General features: G+C 45.0%; 1 protein-coding gene and 1 pseudogene across 8 annotated transcripts in view; one reads left to right on the top strand and one right to left on the bottom strand.

Annotated features, from left to right (window-relative positions):
- PTPN7 (protein tyrosine phosphatase non-receptor type 7) overlaps nt 1–12,148 on the top strand; it is a 37,288-nt gene extending 25,140 nt beyond the window's left edge. For 5 of the 8 annotated variants that reach the window (XM_060277192.1, XM_060277193.1, XM_060277189.1 and 2 more), the window contains 6 exons: nt 1,327–1,403; nt 1,493–1,630; nt 3,465–3,575; nt 6,421–6,578; nt 9,180–9,293; nt 11,420–12,148. In XM_060277192.1, coding sequence (XP_060133175.1) covers nt 1,327–1,403; nt 1,493–1,630; nt 3,465–3,575; nt 6,421–6,578; nt 9,180–9,293; nt 11,420–11,513 — 692 coding nt within the window. In that variant the 3' untranslated portion in view covers nt 11,514–12,148. The remainder of the gene's footprint in view (nt 1–1,326; nt 1,404–1,492; nt 1,631–3,464; nt 3,576–6,420; nt 6,579–9,179; nt 9,294–11,419) is intronic. The other 3 variants (XR_009557929.1, XM_060277194.1, XM_060277195.1) reach the window with 3 other exon arrangements.
- LOC118089586 (U6 spliceosomal RNA) lies at nt 9,411–9,479 on the bottom strand (annotated as a pseudogene).
- Nucleotides 12,149–14,718: the final 2,570 nt, after the last annotated feature.

Here is a 14,718-nt window from a genome sequence, read left to right as displayed (position 1 = left end):
TAAAGAACATTTAAAGTGCATTGTGTGTCCCCCAAAGAATCCTGAGAACTGCTTGAAACTAGTTTTGTGAGGGATAAACTACAGTTCCCTTTGAGGGAACACAATGCACTTTAAATGTACAGTAGGGATGTGACCTTGTTCACTTTGAAACACTAGCATGCCCCTATTTTTAGTCCCGTTGCCAGATGAGACCCTTGAGGCCTACGGTATGTGTAGCTCTCCCCTCTTACACACACCGAGAGGTGGCATGACTCTAAGTCAGTTGTGACTATCAGTGAGTATAAAAGAGACACACATAGCTCTGTTGTGCACCTACAGAGCAAATGGTTGGATTTTGTTTTTTTATGATCAGAGTCCTTAGCTTCTGAAAATAACAGCTCAGTCGCAGCCACAGCACTCCTGGCTGTTCCTCCAGAGAGTTCTGTTCATTCCACTTTGCTGGATGATGGAGCTGCTGTGTGCCACATGGCGTGTCCTATGTCTTTGCTTGCTGCACCACCCCAGCCCTGCCCAGATAACCTGTGGCGATGCGTGTGTTGGGAAGGTAGCTCCCCACCACCACGTGGGATTACAGTCCTCAACAGAAAAGAAATGAAGAGCTAACCCTACCTCTTCTGTAAAAGTTCCACCCTTTGGCTTTAGCAGACATAATTTCAATCCCTGCTGAGATGTGCAGGATGCCTTACATAATCCTAACAATACCTTGTGGCTTTAGAAGTTGTGATGAGTCGGAGTGGGAAAGTTTCTAAAGGCCAGAGACATAGGAGAACCTCTTGTAGATGCCACCTTGTTTGTGTAAGATGGTGGCGGGTGTTTGAGCGGAAAACAACTCAAGGCCATTTTACAGTATATCCCAGATAGACTTGCCATCGTGGTGGGATGAAAACTCCACCTGTGTGAGCAGAAATAAAATGACTGCTCAGTGTTCCAGCTGCTGCAGTGACATACATCACTTCTGACATGACTGTTGAAAAGGCAAATTCATTGTAAATAATAATGAGTCTGAGCAAGGACAGAAGAACAATGAGGTAGCATGACTGAGTCAGATGTCCTGGCTGGTGGGGGAGCATCTCTCTGTAGGAGGTTCTGGCCAGCTTTCTGACTTCTGGTGACAAGGGTGGGGAATCCAGAAGCTCTTGGACTATGGCTCCCATAATCCCTGACTGTTGACTATGCACTGGGGCTGATGGGGGTTGAAGTCCAATAACATTTGGAGGCCAACAGGTTTTCCACCCAAGGGTTAGGATATTATAATTAGATGATGCTGTGTGCATGGTCTCTGTGTGTTCAGGCACCATGTCCGCTGTAACCAAACTGTCCCTTTAGATCCCCAGAGTCGTGTGTGCCTCGAGAGAGCGCTGAGCCAAGAAGAGGAGAGCTACATTAATGCAAACTACATCCGGGTGAGCCAGAGGGTCATCGAGGTGTGAGAATTTTGAAGATGGCTGTTGGGACGTGTCTTACTTGTTGATATTTCTGCCTCACCTTCTAGGGTTATGCTGGGCAGGAGAAGGCCTATATTGCCACCCAGGGGCCCATGCTTAATACAGTCAATGACTTCTGGACAATGGTGTGGCAGGAAGAAGCTCCTCTCATCGTTATGCTCACCAAACTCAAGGAAGCGAAAGAGGTATGACTGGTGTGGGCCTTTAGCAGTGCCGGCCCTACCATTAGGCAGAGTGAGACGGCTGCCTCGAGTGGCAGGTGCTGGGTGTGTGTTTGTGTGAGGAGCAGAGAGAGTGTGTCCTGAAACCACTAAGCTAGTCTGCTGCTCTCAAGTGCAGTGGAGAATGCTACTCCATTGCCAGCACCGAACTACAATTCATTGATGAATGCATTGGTGATTCAAGTGCCAGTCTGGTTGGCTTTTAGATATGTAATGGAGAGAACACCATTTTGTCCTTTACCCAGTACTTTCTTTTCTGGGTACCCAGAAAAGGGGTAGCCAGTACTAGCAACTTAAAATAAAATAAATTAAGTTAAAAGTGTGGCACTTACTGTAACAACTCTACCTCAGGCAGCAAAATGTATTGGGCCTGTAGACTTCTCTCCATCTGCTTTGAGTGAGCATAAACAAATTCCCTGGAGGTGAGGGGACTTTCCAGACACTAACCGAAGAACAGTGAGCAAGCTTAAATTTGTAAACATTTTATCAAACAGCGATGGCCAATTGATACTTTTATTCCTGCTGAGAGCTCATCCATAGGACCCTTTAGCATTAGTGGTAAAAAACAAAACACAAACCACAGCATTGGTAAGTGCTTCCTGCTTTCAAGAGCAGAATTTGGTTCTCACTGAGGAAAGAACAACAGAACCTCCTAGAGATGATTAGCAAGCAACCAGTTTAGCGAAGAATGCTCACCCAAGCTTCTATAACTGTATATTTTGGTCATAAATGCAGGGGGCAATTGGGCAACCAGAATGCTGACATTTCCAACCATGGGCCAGCTCTCTGCTTCAGGGGGAAGGGGGTTAATTAGGCCCCCAGTGACACTCACTCTTCTAAAATGCATCCCAAGACTTCGGTGCAGCATAGCAGGACCTTGCTGATGAGTTGTTTGCACCCCATTCCTTAAAAGATCACAGCTGTGCAATCTTATGCAAGCTCATTCAAAGAGAGGGGAAGTGTTTACTCAGAAGTAAGAACCATAGTATTCAATGGGTCTTTTGCTTCCCTGTAAGTGTGTATAGGATTGCAGCAGTGCTATTTTTCTAGGGAAGGAGGTGCCGGAACTCACTTGTTCTCTTATAATGGCTATGGCGCCCACCTGAGAGCCAGTGTGGTGTAGTGGTTAAGAGCAGTAGACTCGTAATCTGGTGAATCAGGTTCGCGTCTCCGCTCCTCCACATGCAGCTGTTGGGTGACCTTGGGCTAGTTACACTTCTCTGAAGTCTCTCAGCCCCACTCACCTCGCAGAGTGTTTGTTGTGGGGGAGGAAGGGAAAGGAGAATGTTAGCCGCTTTGAGACTCCTTCAGGTATTGATAAAGCGGGATATCAAATCCAAACTCTTCTTCTTCTGAGAGGTGCCAGAACTGAGTTCCAGCGAGTTCCGGCTGAAAAAAAAGCCCAGGATTGCAGCGTTATTCTATCTGGAGGCTCCGTTGGCTGGCACAAGTATCTTCAGTACAGTGGGGAGGCAGTGTAAATGGCTAAGATACCTCATCCAACTCTGATATCCCTCTTGGTTCATTTTCTCCCATAAGGCAGCTTCTGGAACAGCCTATAAAGAATGTTGGGGCTTTCTGAGTACCTGTTTGGTCTGTAGGCCCCTTGCAACTGTGCACTAGCTCTTTGATCCCGGTGTACTGTGGTCTGGATTGCGTAGGTGGATCTGGTGTGACTGGAGCTGGTGGTTGAGTGGTTCTTCTTTTTTTTATATTCTGCTAATATTCTGAGTCAGTCGCTTATTTTGACTTACGCTGCCACTTCTCCTCATGGGGATCCTCGTCCTTCTGGTTTCAGAAATGTGTCTGTTACTGGCCCGAAACGGAGGCAACCTATGGGCCCTTCACCATGCGCATGCAAGGCATTTGTGAGTGTGAAGAATACACCATCCGCGACTTTGGCCTACAGGTAGGCCAGGAGGGCTTGGGACACAAACCAGGACAGTGGTGCTTCCTGGCAAAGGTTTACTGTGGAATCATTGCTGCTCATGTGAAGTTTGGAGGCATGGCCTGGGAGAGGGCCTTCTCTGTGGCAGCCCCTAAGTTGTGGAGTTAGCTCCCCACCGAGGTGCACCTGGCACCTTCATTACGTAGTGTCTGAAGATACACCTCTTTCCCCTGACCTTTGACATCTCTCAGGGAATGCACTGCTGAAGCTGCACCCAGCAGGATTGAACCCTGCCCATGCTCACTGACAAATAGGCATGGTTCGGGGGGAAATAGCCTCACAGGCCCAAATGGACTCTCTGGCAGTCCAAGATTTTGCTCGCAAGTGGGCGCTTTCCCACCTGAGTTAAGGTCCAGAAGGGAATGTTAATTTGCAAACAGGTCATTCAGAACCGAAGATTGTGTGTACCCAAGTAGCTCATGAACACACTCCTGCTCTTCTGCTCAACAACCACACCAGCGGGTGGAGTTTGGCAGAAGGTAGCCTGGGTATGGGGGGTGGGGTGGGTTGTTTTTCCCACCCCACCCTCAGTCACTTCTCTCCCCCCCCCCGTCCCTAGTTAGTTTAAATTGCAGTTTCCTTGTCCTTAGAAAAAAGGTTTTCCCCAGAAATTTTGACAGAACAGAATTGTGCAACATCCATGACAGTGAAAACATATTTAGTGCTCTGAGTGGGTGTGCGCATGTGCCAATCTTTCTTCTGCAAGTTAAGATGATTCCTCTCTCCCAGCCATCTCCAACTGTTGGCGAAACTTCATATCTAAAGCACCCTGAGATCAAAGAGTGTTGCTGATAGAGGAGAAGGGGATCAAATCAGTCTCCTGTAGCTCTTCTCACTGGTTTTTCTTTATGCACACTTCTCCAAGAATCTCCTGCAGCAGAAGGAAGCTTATCTGCGTTATTAGAGATGTTTGAAAAAACAACAAGAGGTGCCAAGGGTTTTTTCCTGCTGCACAGAGACATTTGCCTCTTCCTGGTGTGTACTATCCACCCACCCACCCGCAGCCGGGCTTCCTTCTGCTGTAGGAAACAGCGTGGAGAAAGAACTGATTGATTTGATTCCCCTCTGTTGTCGCAACAACATGATCAAATGGGTACTTTAAGCTGGGGTGGATCTACACACAGGAAAAAATATTATAAACAAGTCAGAAATTATATCGTTATAACAACAAAAAATCCTATGGAAAAATACGTATAAAAATTTCCTGCTCTCTGGCACCTTCTGGTGTTGCATGTCTATAGCGCATTCAAATTGTTTCTTTACTAATGTAACTGAGTCCCTGCTCCACCCTAACACATCTGAAAGCACTGTACTGCTTTAACAGTCATGGCTCCCCCTAGAGAATTATGGGAACTGTAGTTTTCCTCTCATAGAGATACAATTCCTACCACCCTTAACAAACTGCAGCTCCCAGGATTCTTTGCGAGGAAGCAATGACAGTTAAGGTGGTATAAGAGTGCTTTAAATGTATGGTGGGAATGTGACCGAAGTGGGGAGAGAGGAATTATCTTAATTTACAGAAAGAGAGGCATGCTCCCAAGCCTCACACAGGGCACAAAGCAGCTTCAAACATTTATTTTTCTTATTGCTCAAACCTGCTCATGTGAGAAGCAAGCGGGAGTAGGAGTGTGGCAATAGAGGCCACTCATGGAAATGCCATCACATGTGACAAACTGCCCTTCCCCTGCTCAAAAGTGTGCTAAAGGCCTCCCACACCAGCAGCTGCTACAGCTGTATACTGGCAATTTTACAAACAAAAAGTATAGACTGGCATTTTGAGGGTGAAAAACGAGAGCAGCAGCATAATAAACTGCCATGCAGAATGACCCTTGGGCAGACACACTTTCCCCAATGATACTCCATTCAGTTTCTAGAAATCTACGAGTCAGTCTGCAGTCTGTGGCTACTGAGCAAGTCCAGGCCTTACTGGACTGTTTTTGGGTCCCATCCCACCTTAGTGCTTTCCCCCTAAATATTTTTGTACTTTTGCTCTCCCGATACCTCCACCTTGTGTGAGGACAGTGCTTTTGGACGCCTCTTAATCCTGCCCTTTGTTGCCAAAGACTTGGGGCTGCAGAAATGCTGGCTCCCTCGGCCTGTAAAGAGAGATGAGCTCTGCAACCCCAGAGTCGTATGCGGCTGGACTTAACTGTCAGAGGTCCTTCACCTCATCTTCCCCATGCACCCAGAAACGAATCCAGGAAACTATAGTTTGTTAGGGGTGGTGGGAATTGTAATTCCGTGGCAGGTGAACTACATTTCCCAGGATTTGAGGTCTGTGTGTGCTTCATATGTATAGTGTGTATGCAGCCAGATATTAGGATCCACCCTTATATTTGTTTTAAATTGTTATTAATGTTGCATTTAAGATTGCTTTTAACACTCCCTGGGACTTTGTGTGAAGGGCGGGTAAGAAATCAAAATAAAATTTACCCGATAAATTGTAAACAGATAAGAACATTGGCAGGATTATTGTAATAACCTGCAGTTTCATAAGAGTATTTATTTAAAGTAGATGAATAAATGAGCAAATTAAGTTAATTTGGATATGCAGAAGATATTAAAAATAAATTTAAGGAACCACAGAAAGAGGGGGAAGGGAGTCAAGTTTTGAAATGCTAAAATGATTGTAAAATTAGTGAAATGTATAAAAGCATAAATAATTTTTAAAGACATCAAAATAATAATAATAATAATAATAATAATAATAATAATAATAATAATAATAGCAGCAATGGCACTCACAATCTGAACACCAGAAATAGAGGGAATAATTATATGCTTTCTGTTTCATAATGATTCTCAGCTCAACGATGAATTTCGCACGGTGAAGCATATTGTTTTCTCATCCTGGCCAGACCAGAAGACTCCAGAATCCACCAAGACCTTCTTGCACTTGGTTTTGGAGGTGGAGAAAATTCTACAGGCCACAGAGAGCAGAGGACCTGTTGTTGTGCACTGTAGGTGAGAAGCTTTCCTCATAATCCTGCAGCAGTGTTAGGAGTTCAGCGGCCTTGGCCTGAACAAAGACCTCCCCAGACTGACACCTCAGTTCAGAACCTATGGGTCTCCTGTTTTACCACCTTTCCCTCCAATGAGCTCAAGGTGGTGTATATGGTCCTCCTCTCCCCATTTTATCCTCACAACAACCCTGTGAGGTAGGTTAGGCTGAGAGACAGTGACTGGCCCAAGGTCACCCAGTGAGCTTCATGGCTGACTGGGGACTAGACTCCTAGTCTCCCAAATCCTAGTCCAACGCTCTATTTTTTTTATTTTAAAACATAATTTTTATTAATTTTACAAATTACAAAAGACGGTACATACATGAACACCTTTTCCACCTTCTTCCCACCCCCCTCCATGGGTCCTCCCCTGCCACAGAAGTATCCCACGCAGGTGAACAGTCAGAGATGGTCCATTTTATGATTGGATTTCTGTCCTCCTCCCCCTCCCCTGCCCCCAAAGCCCCCCCTGCCACCAGAGAGCTCCAGGAAACCAGGGCAGTACGCAGGAGGTCATCCATCCAACCATCTATTCTCATACCAAAAAAGAGTGAAAAAAGAAAAAAGAAAAAGAGAAAGAAGAAAAAAGGACAAAAAAGAAAAAAACAAAAAAAACAAAAATAATCTTTTTTCCATTCATAATTGATAAACCATATTTTGTGGGCTTCCCCAACCTCCCCCCTTCCCCGGTTTTCATCCCTTTTTTATCCTCTTCAACAGTTTCTTATTCTATGAAATAATTACCTTTATACCTCATACTACTTTTAAATTGGCTATTATCATTTTCACCTAATATCCAAATCACTGAAAGATCAAACTCCCATTTTTTCTTCCCGTGCCTAATTTTTGCCCCCTCTATAAGCCTCCATGTTTTCACCTTTTTCCAAAATCAATTCACTTTTAAAACTATAACTATTCCCAATCTAACCTTTCATCCCCGATTTCCGGCTCCAACCCCCCAATCCAGCAAGTTCCATAGTCAGCAGTCCAGTTTTAATCCTATTAATCCATCCTGATAATCGCAACTTCACTTTCCCTTCACCCCACCCCCTTTTTACAGCCTTTTGCCATCCAGGCCTCCATACAGCACCCCTGAGTTTCTTCTCTTCTCTGCTTATTTTTTTCCTCTTCCCTGTGGGCATTCTGGAGTTCCAGTAAATCCAATCGTGCCCCCCTCGAAGGAGGGGCCCTCCATCTGACTTTTTGTAGAGTAAAGTCATCATTTTTTTCGTGGTGCGCTTCATTTTGTATTATATTATCACAGTCCTCATCTTCATCTTTTCCTTCCAAATCACAGTCCCCATCATTGTCAAAATCCTCAATAGCTTCATCCTCTAAGAAGTCATATTCTGCCATCACCATCTGGAATTGTTGCTGTAACTCTTGCTGTTGTGTCTCCTCTTGACATAGTTCTATTCTTACTTCCCACATTAAGGTCAAAACAGTCCGCTGGAACTCAGGCGAGTACCTTTTTGTTGACATAGTTCAATCCTGTCAAGGTCAAAACTTGTCACATGTGGTGGAAAATGGTCACAGTTTATTTTCTCGACTCCATTTTAACAAGCTGGCTGCATTCTCCAAGTCTTATAAGAAATAAAGTTCAAACTCACATTTCAAAAGCATGTAAACCAAAAAATTCCCAAAAAGTCCAGAAATAAAAAAATAAAATAAAATTCGACTTATAGATCCTGGTCAGCTCACTGGGTTGTCTGGGCTGCCGGCTCCCGAGGAAAAGAAAGGTCTTTCTTGATCTTAATCTCTTTCTGCAGGGTATTCACAGCCAGTTTTTCTCCCCTTTTACCCTGCATCTAGGGGAGATTCTCTTTGATGCCTTTGAGGGAACCTTTTAAATTGAAATCTTCTATTTACAGCTTCGGGTTTCTATTTACTGTCTCTTAAGTTGCCGTGGGGGGGGTGGCTTCCTCTTTTCCCCCCCTCTCTCCCAAGTCCAAATTTTTTTATAATCCAAATCGTGAGATTACTTACACTCTTATTTCCAATCGTTTTATTTTCAGAAGAATCCAGCGCTCTCCGCCTTCGGCTTGAAGCTTCTCTCCGCTAGGATAACGTTACCGCTCAAAATGGCCCCCGCGACTTCTACCCTCCTCGCTCCGGAGCTCTTATTAGAGCTTGCCGGAGAGTTGGGGAGTCCGGATTGGGGCTCTGCCGAGCAAAATTCGCCCCCGGGACGCTCTTCCCGAGGTTCTAAGGGGCGCAGCGTCGCTCTCGCTGCCCTCCCCACTCCTAGCAGAGACGGGCCGTCTCGGAGACGAGACGGGACCCCGCCGATCGGCGCTGGCGCTGAACCGGAAGCCCCTAGTCCAACGCTCTAACCACTACACCACACTTTCCCCCCGTCATGTATTTGCAGGTGCTGGTAAAACAAGTAAAATGTATGATCCTCAGGCTACTTGATTTGTGATTGTGAGAGACAGAAAGCATTCACGTTCACTGCTTGTGTGTGAATGGTTCTGCCCCTTTTCCCTGACATTCAGAACCTTCCTCATCCCCCCCAAGCCTCAGGGGCTACTGCAGGCTGACATTATCTTGGTGTTTTGTTCAGTGCAGGAATTGGTCGGACAGGCTGTTTTATTGCTACGCAGATTGGATGCCAGCAACTGAAGAATAAAGGAGAGGTGGATATTTTGGGGATAGTCTGCCAGCTGCGCATAGACAGGTGTGTGCTGACGATCTTCTGAGCTTTCTCATTATGTGTAAAATTCCTGTACAGGGTAGAAAAAAGAACCTAGCGCAATGCATTGTATGTGCTGATGCCCTGCAAAGCAGTTAGTTACTTGCGCAGGGGCCATGCTAATCTTCTCTGTATCGTTCCAAATTTAGTATATGTCGTTAGTCCAAGAACAGCGCCACAAGCTTATGAACTGGGACTGGGCAGTTTGACCCTATTACACACGTGTGCTTTTTCCACCCCAAAACGTGGTAAACCAGCCTTGCTACATTGCTCATCTTTTGCCCCAAAGTCCTACTCCTGAGGCACTACTCCTAAGCATTCTGGGATACAGCATAAAAAGAAACTTTCTCTCTCTCTCTGCTTAGTTGAGCTGCCTTGGTGGTTTCCAAATGCTGTTCAAGGGAATTCTGGAGTTCCTTGAAAGCTTATAAAAGTTGCCTGTTGAGAACATCAATATTTTTTTTAGTATTATCCTGCCCGGACCAGCAGACTCTTAGGAGAGTTTATCATAAAATTTAATTACAATAATGATCTAAAACAGCATAGAAACGTAACAAAAACTATCAAAAGCAGTAGGAAATCACACCAATAAAATACTGTTGGCAGTCATCAAGTGAAGCAAACGACTTTATAAACAAGATTGTCTTCACCAACTTCCAGTAATGGAGGGCAATTTTCTCTGAAATACTTGCTCAGTGCTACTGATCTCTTTTACAACAGATTGGGGGAATGTGTAGTCTTCCACATTCCCCAAGTCCTCCACGTTCACCAAGATGTTGTTAGACTCCAGTTCTCAACAGCCCCAGACAGCATGGCTATTGTTCAGGGATGATGGGAGTTGTAGTTCAGCAGCATCTGGAGGTTCCCTCCATCCATGGCCTACACAGCATGCTGACACCGGGGAGTTGTTGATGTGCTCCAGAATGTATATCTCAGTCCATGCAGGGATGTGTGTGTGGAGTCAAGTAGGGCTGGCCTGGCCAGCCCTCCAAGAAAACAATCTGCCCTTGTACAACAGCCTTCAACCATTGTAGGCTTGGGACACACTGTTAGGTCAAATATATACATCACTGGACCCACTTCTTCAATGTTTTACAATGTACAGTCAAACCTCGGTTTGCGACCGCCTCTGTTTGCGACCGCTTCGGTTTCCGACCACCGCGGACCCGGAAGTGTTTACATCCGGCTTCCGCAGTGCTCGGATGCGCAGAAGCGATCTGTGCAGCACGCGCATGCACAGAAGCGCTCTATCGGTGCTTCGCGCATGCACAGAAACGTGCCTCGGGGAGCGACTGGCTCCCCGGAACCAATTGTGGTCATAAACGGAGGTATGACTGTATGTATAAGGAGTTTGCACAGTAGCAGATTTGACCAAAATGTAGCACATGTGTCAGGAAAATAACAAAGATCTATAGGCACTCTCTCTGCAACAGCACTCTTCAGTTCCACCATGAAGAAGAGCATCTGCTTTGCTTGCAGAAGCTCCCAGATGCAATTCTCAGAATCTCCATTTTGTTGGAAAAGACACATGTCTAAGACTCTTGAGGGCTACTGCCAGTGAGTATAGACAATACAGTACTGAGTTAGATGGACCAGTCTGAGTCAGTTCCCTATGTTTCCTTCTTTAACCCACCCCTCAACAATTTTTCAATAGCAGCTGCTAGTGTTTAGTCTCTCTCTCCCCCCCCCCCCGGCATTCCTCCATGGTCCATAGCTGCCAAGTTTTCCCTTTTCTCACGAAGAAGCCTATTCAGCATAAGGGAATTTCTCTTTAAAAAGGGAGAACTTGACAGCTATGCCATGGTCCCACTGTGGCTGCTTCCTTGCTTCACTGTGTCCTCCCTCCCTCCTTCCCCTAGCCTGGGCCACTCTCCCTGGACAACACTTGCAGTGAGGCCCCTAGGAGCATGGTTTTTTACCACCACCACTCCTTTTGTTATCTTTAGTGCAGACACTAGAAGGCTTGTTTCACTTTCTTCATCAATAGGCAGCTCCACCTGAATTGTTTGCAAGCCACGTTGGGCTCTACCAAGGTGCTAGTTGTTTCACAGAACTGAATCATTGTAGCTCCCAGTGAGTGCACAACTCAATAGTTTTTCTTTCTATTGCAGGGGTGGAATGATACAAACCAGTGAACAATACCAGTTTCTCCATCACACACTGGCCATGTATGCGTCACAGCTTCCTAAGATCACAGACTGCTAGTCATTTTCTTGTGTTAGCATGTGGAACTCTCCTCTCCTCGACACATGGCTTGATGGAGCCTTTTTCTGACTCTCCAATCTGTAGCAATATGGAAGGAACTACTTATGTTTCAACTGCCTGGAGTGTAATCTCTGCCCAAGAAGAAGTACCTGGTTGCCGGTTGCATACCATAGGAATGTCTTCTATCACAAAGCAGACTTCAAATTCTAATGTTGTATTTCTTGTGCTTGTTTTGAACTCCCTGAATGATGTGTGCAAACTTAAACCAGATTTCAGGTTCCTTGCAAATAAGTTTGTTCTGTTTATTGTTTACTATTCAGGATACGTGACTGTTAATATCAGATGTGGTCACTAATCTAGTTTCTTCTCCTCATTCCTGTTACACTTCTTTGGAGAATGCTCTCCTTCCCAACCCCTGGCCTTGCATCCAAAATGTCACCAGGAAGAGGGACTTCATTAATTGTGAAACAATAATTTTCTCCCCACTCATTCTACTGATGTTCTACAGTATTTCTCCAGGCAATAGCTGCAGCCTCCATGTGGTTTTAGGCATGTTTATTTCCTCTCTGCCTTTCCTCCTTGGAATCTAGAAATCATTTCCTTTGAACTGCTTTTATTATGCTGATCATGCATAAAGAAGCAAATGTTTCAAATACAATACTGAAACTCGTCAGAGAAATCCATTACCTATATACGAGTCACAAATTTATATGGGCACGCATGGATGCTGTGTTAAATCACTCAGTGGAATTGCATGAGCACTTCAGGACTTAAATGGAAATAAGCACTCTGTAGATTTGGTAAACATACAAGCACTGGGGTCAAATGTGCCCCCACAGTCCATCCACAAAAGGCCAAGTGTTCCTCCTTAAGAACAAATACCTGCCACAGTGATTAATTCAGTTTATTTATGTGCACATGTGCAAAGACTGAGCATGTGTTCTTGAACTGAAACAACTCATGGCTTACCTTCAGGGAGCATGGCAGCAGGACAATGGGGAGGAGTGCTGTGACCATGATATTTGAAACCCATATATTTTCTCGTTTGTGGTAAACCATGGTTTGGCTATGTGTAATGTGTGCATTGAGTCAATGCAAGGCTAGCTGGAGGAGCACAGAGCTCTGAAAAGGAAGGGGAGGTCAGGAGTTAGCAATTTAAAATGAGGTTCTCATCATGAGCCTGCAAGTTGGTTGGCCATTGGGATCAGTAGCATGAAACCTGCCTAACCTCTCCAGATGAGAAAAGGTAGAAAGAACAAGGGGCAGGGGCCTTGAAACCCTGTCAGAGACTTCTGCATGGAATCCAGAAACTTCCTTGAGCCTTACACTCAAGCTATTGGAAGGGGCTGGAGGCGCACACCAGAAACTTGATCATGGCAACTGTGTCCCTGCTCTGAACCCCTGCCCTCAAAAATCACTTTGCAGTTGTTGTTTTCTGGGGTTCAGTTCATTCCAATCTTATTTTACCACTTTTATGAAGCAAAGTCAGTGGAGCTGCAGGGACACCTCGGAGAGCACTGGAGAAGTAAAAATAGCCAGTACTACGGAAATTATTATGTATCACTGAACCCTGTCATTTTGTATTAGCTGTTCTCAAATGTGTTCGCCAAAGCCACTGCTGGTGTGGTGGCTGCAAGGGAGACTAGAACATTGTCTCTAGTTTTCCACTCCTTTTTCTTCTGCCAGGAGCTAACATAATTAAGGAAGTTGATAATTTCCACCTATTTGAGTGTGAAAGAGGAGCATCATCCAAAAAAGGCGGCAACCACCTGCACAGAGAATCTGTAATGCAAGTGTACACCTCACATTTCTGGTGCTCTGCCCAGGAACAACAGTGCCATAGGGACAAGGTATACTATTGGAATATTTCCTTTTTTATATATATAATATTTTTATTGGTTTTTTATATAAAGACAAACTAAACATAAAATACAACAATATATCTATTTTCTGTCCTTCCATCCTCCCTTCCCCCACCGGTCCACTTCTGCCACCAGTAGGACCAGTAGGCGTTGAGAGCCGAAGGGGTCCACTTTAAGGCTAAGTTCGTCCTCCACCCCCCTCCTCCACCCCCGCCCCCCCTGCCACCAGGAGGTCAGGTGCAGAAGAGTGGCATGGTTTGGATTTCCCCTAGCTGTTCCTTAAACACACACATATAAGACAAACAAATAAGTTTACCAATTCATATATCTTAACATTATACTTATGGGTTCCTCAGATCTCTTCTTCCTGGTCTTCCTAATTTCTTAACATAATTATGGCGGATTTTCTATTCATGACTAAAATCTTTTCCTTTAAATATTCACCTTATCCTCCTCCTTTTTCGTGCCCCCTCCCCACGGATCCCCTCCTGCCACGAGGTGAATCCATGAGGTGCGGCCTTCCAAAGGAGATCCATTTTTGTGTCTGGGTTTCCCTCCCCCCCTCCCCCCTCAGAGCACCCCCTGCCACCAGGTGCTTCCAAGTAAAGAGAGGAAGAAAGGTGGCTCTCTGCCCAGACACCTATCAAACCATAAGCATTTAATACAAATCTAAAATTCCTTTCCCCAGCCATTCTTCTCTTCCTCCAGAAAACCCCATTTTTCTATCTATTCCTTTTTCTAGTCTACGTCTTAACCTTTTACTTTTACTTACCCCCCTTCCCTCCCCCAGTACCTTTCCCCCAATCGGATCAGCATTTCCTTTAACAAGCCAAGATTTCAGAAACCGTTGTTCATTCAACCTGAATATCTCTTAACTAAAAATTTTCATCCCACCCCACATCTTTCCCATTTGCCTGTCCAGGCCTCTGCCTCCCCCTCTTTCTGCCTTTCCTTTCCCTCTGTTACACATCCCCAGATTTCAGTCTTTCCAGTGTTCTTCTTTTCTTGAAACTTTATTTCATTTTTTTGCTCCTTGATGCCGTCTTTTCTCTTTCCAAGTCCTTGTTGTGCTTCCTCCAGGTCCTGTTTTTTATAATCCAACTCAGATTTGGCAATATCAACTTCTTGTTCTTTGATCTCAAACTGGCTTTCAGCATTATCCTCTAAGTCCTGATCTTGAACCAAAGTCTCTGTACATGATGAACTGGAGTATTGCAGTGTCCTGTGAATGTCCTTCAAAATTCCCAAATAGTTCAACACAGCCTCCTGGAAGCTTGGTGAATACATTGTTTTCATTCCTTCTTTTGACCACAAGCAGGCAGGAGATTAGGGGACAGAGCACA

This window comes from Zootoca vivipara, chromosome 7 (assembly GCF_963506605.1).
Source record: "Zootoca vivipara chromosome 7, rZooViv1.1, whole genome shotgun sequence".
Lineage (NCBI taxonomy): Eukaryota > Metazoa > Chordata > Lepidosauria > Squamata > Lacertidae > Zootoca > Zootoca vivipara.
Note: the sequence above shows the minus strand (reverse complement) of the source record. Positions and strands in the feature narration are given on the sequence as shown.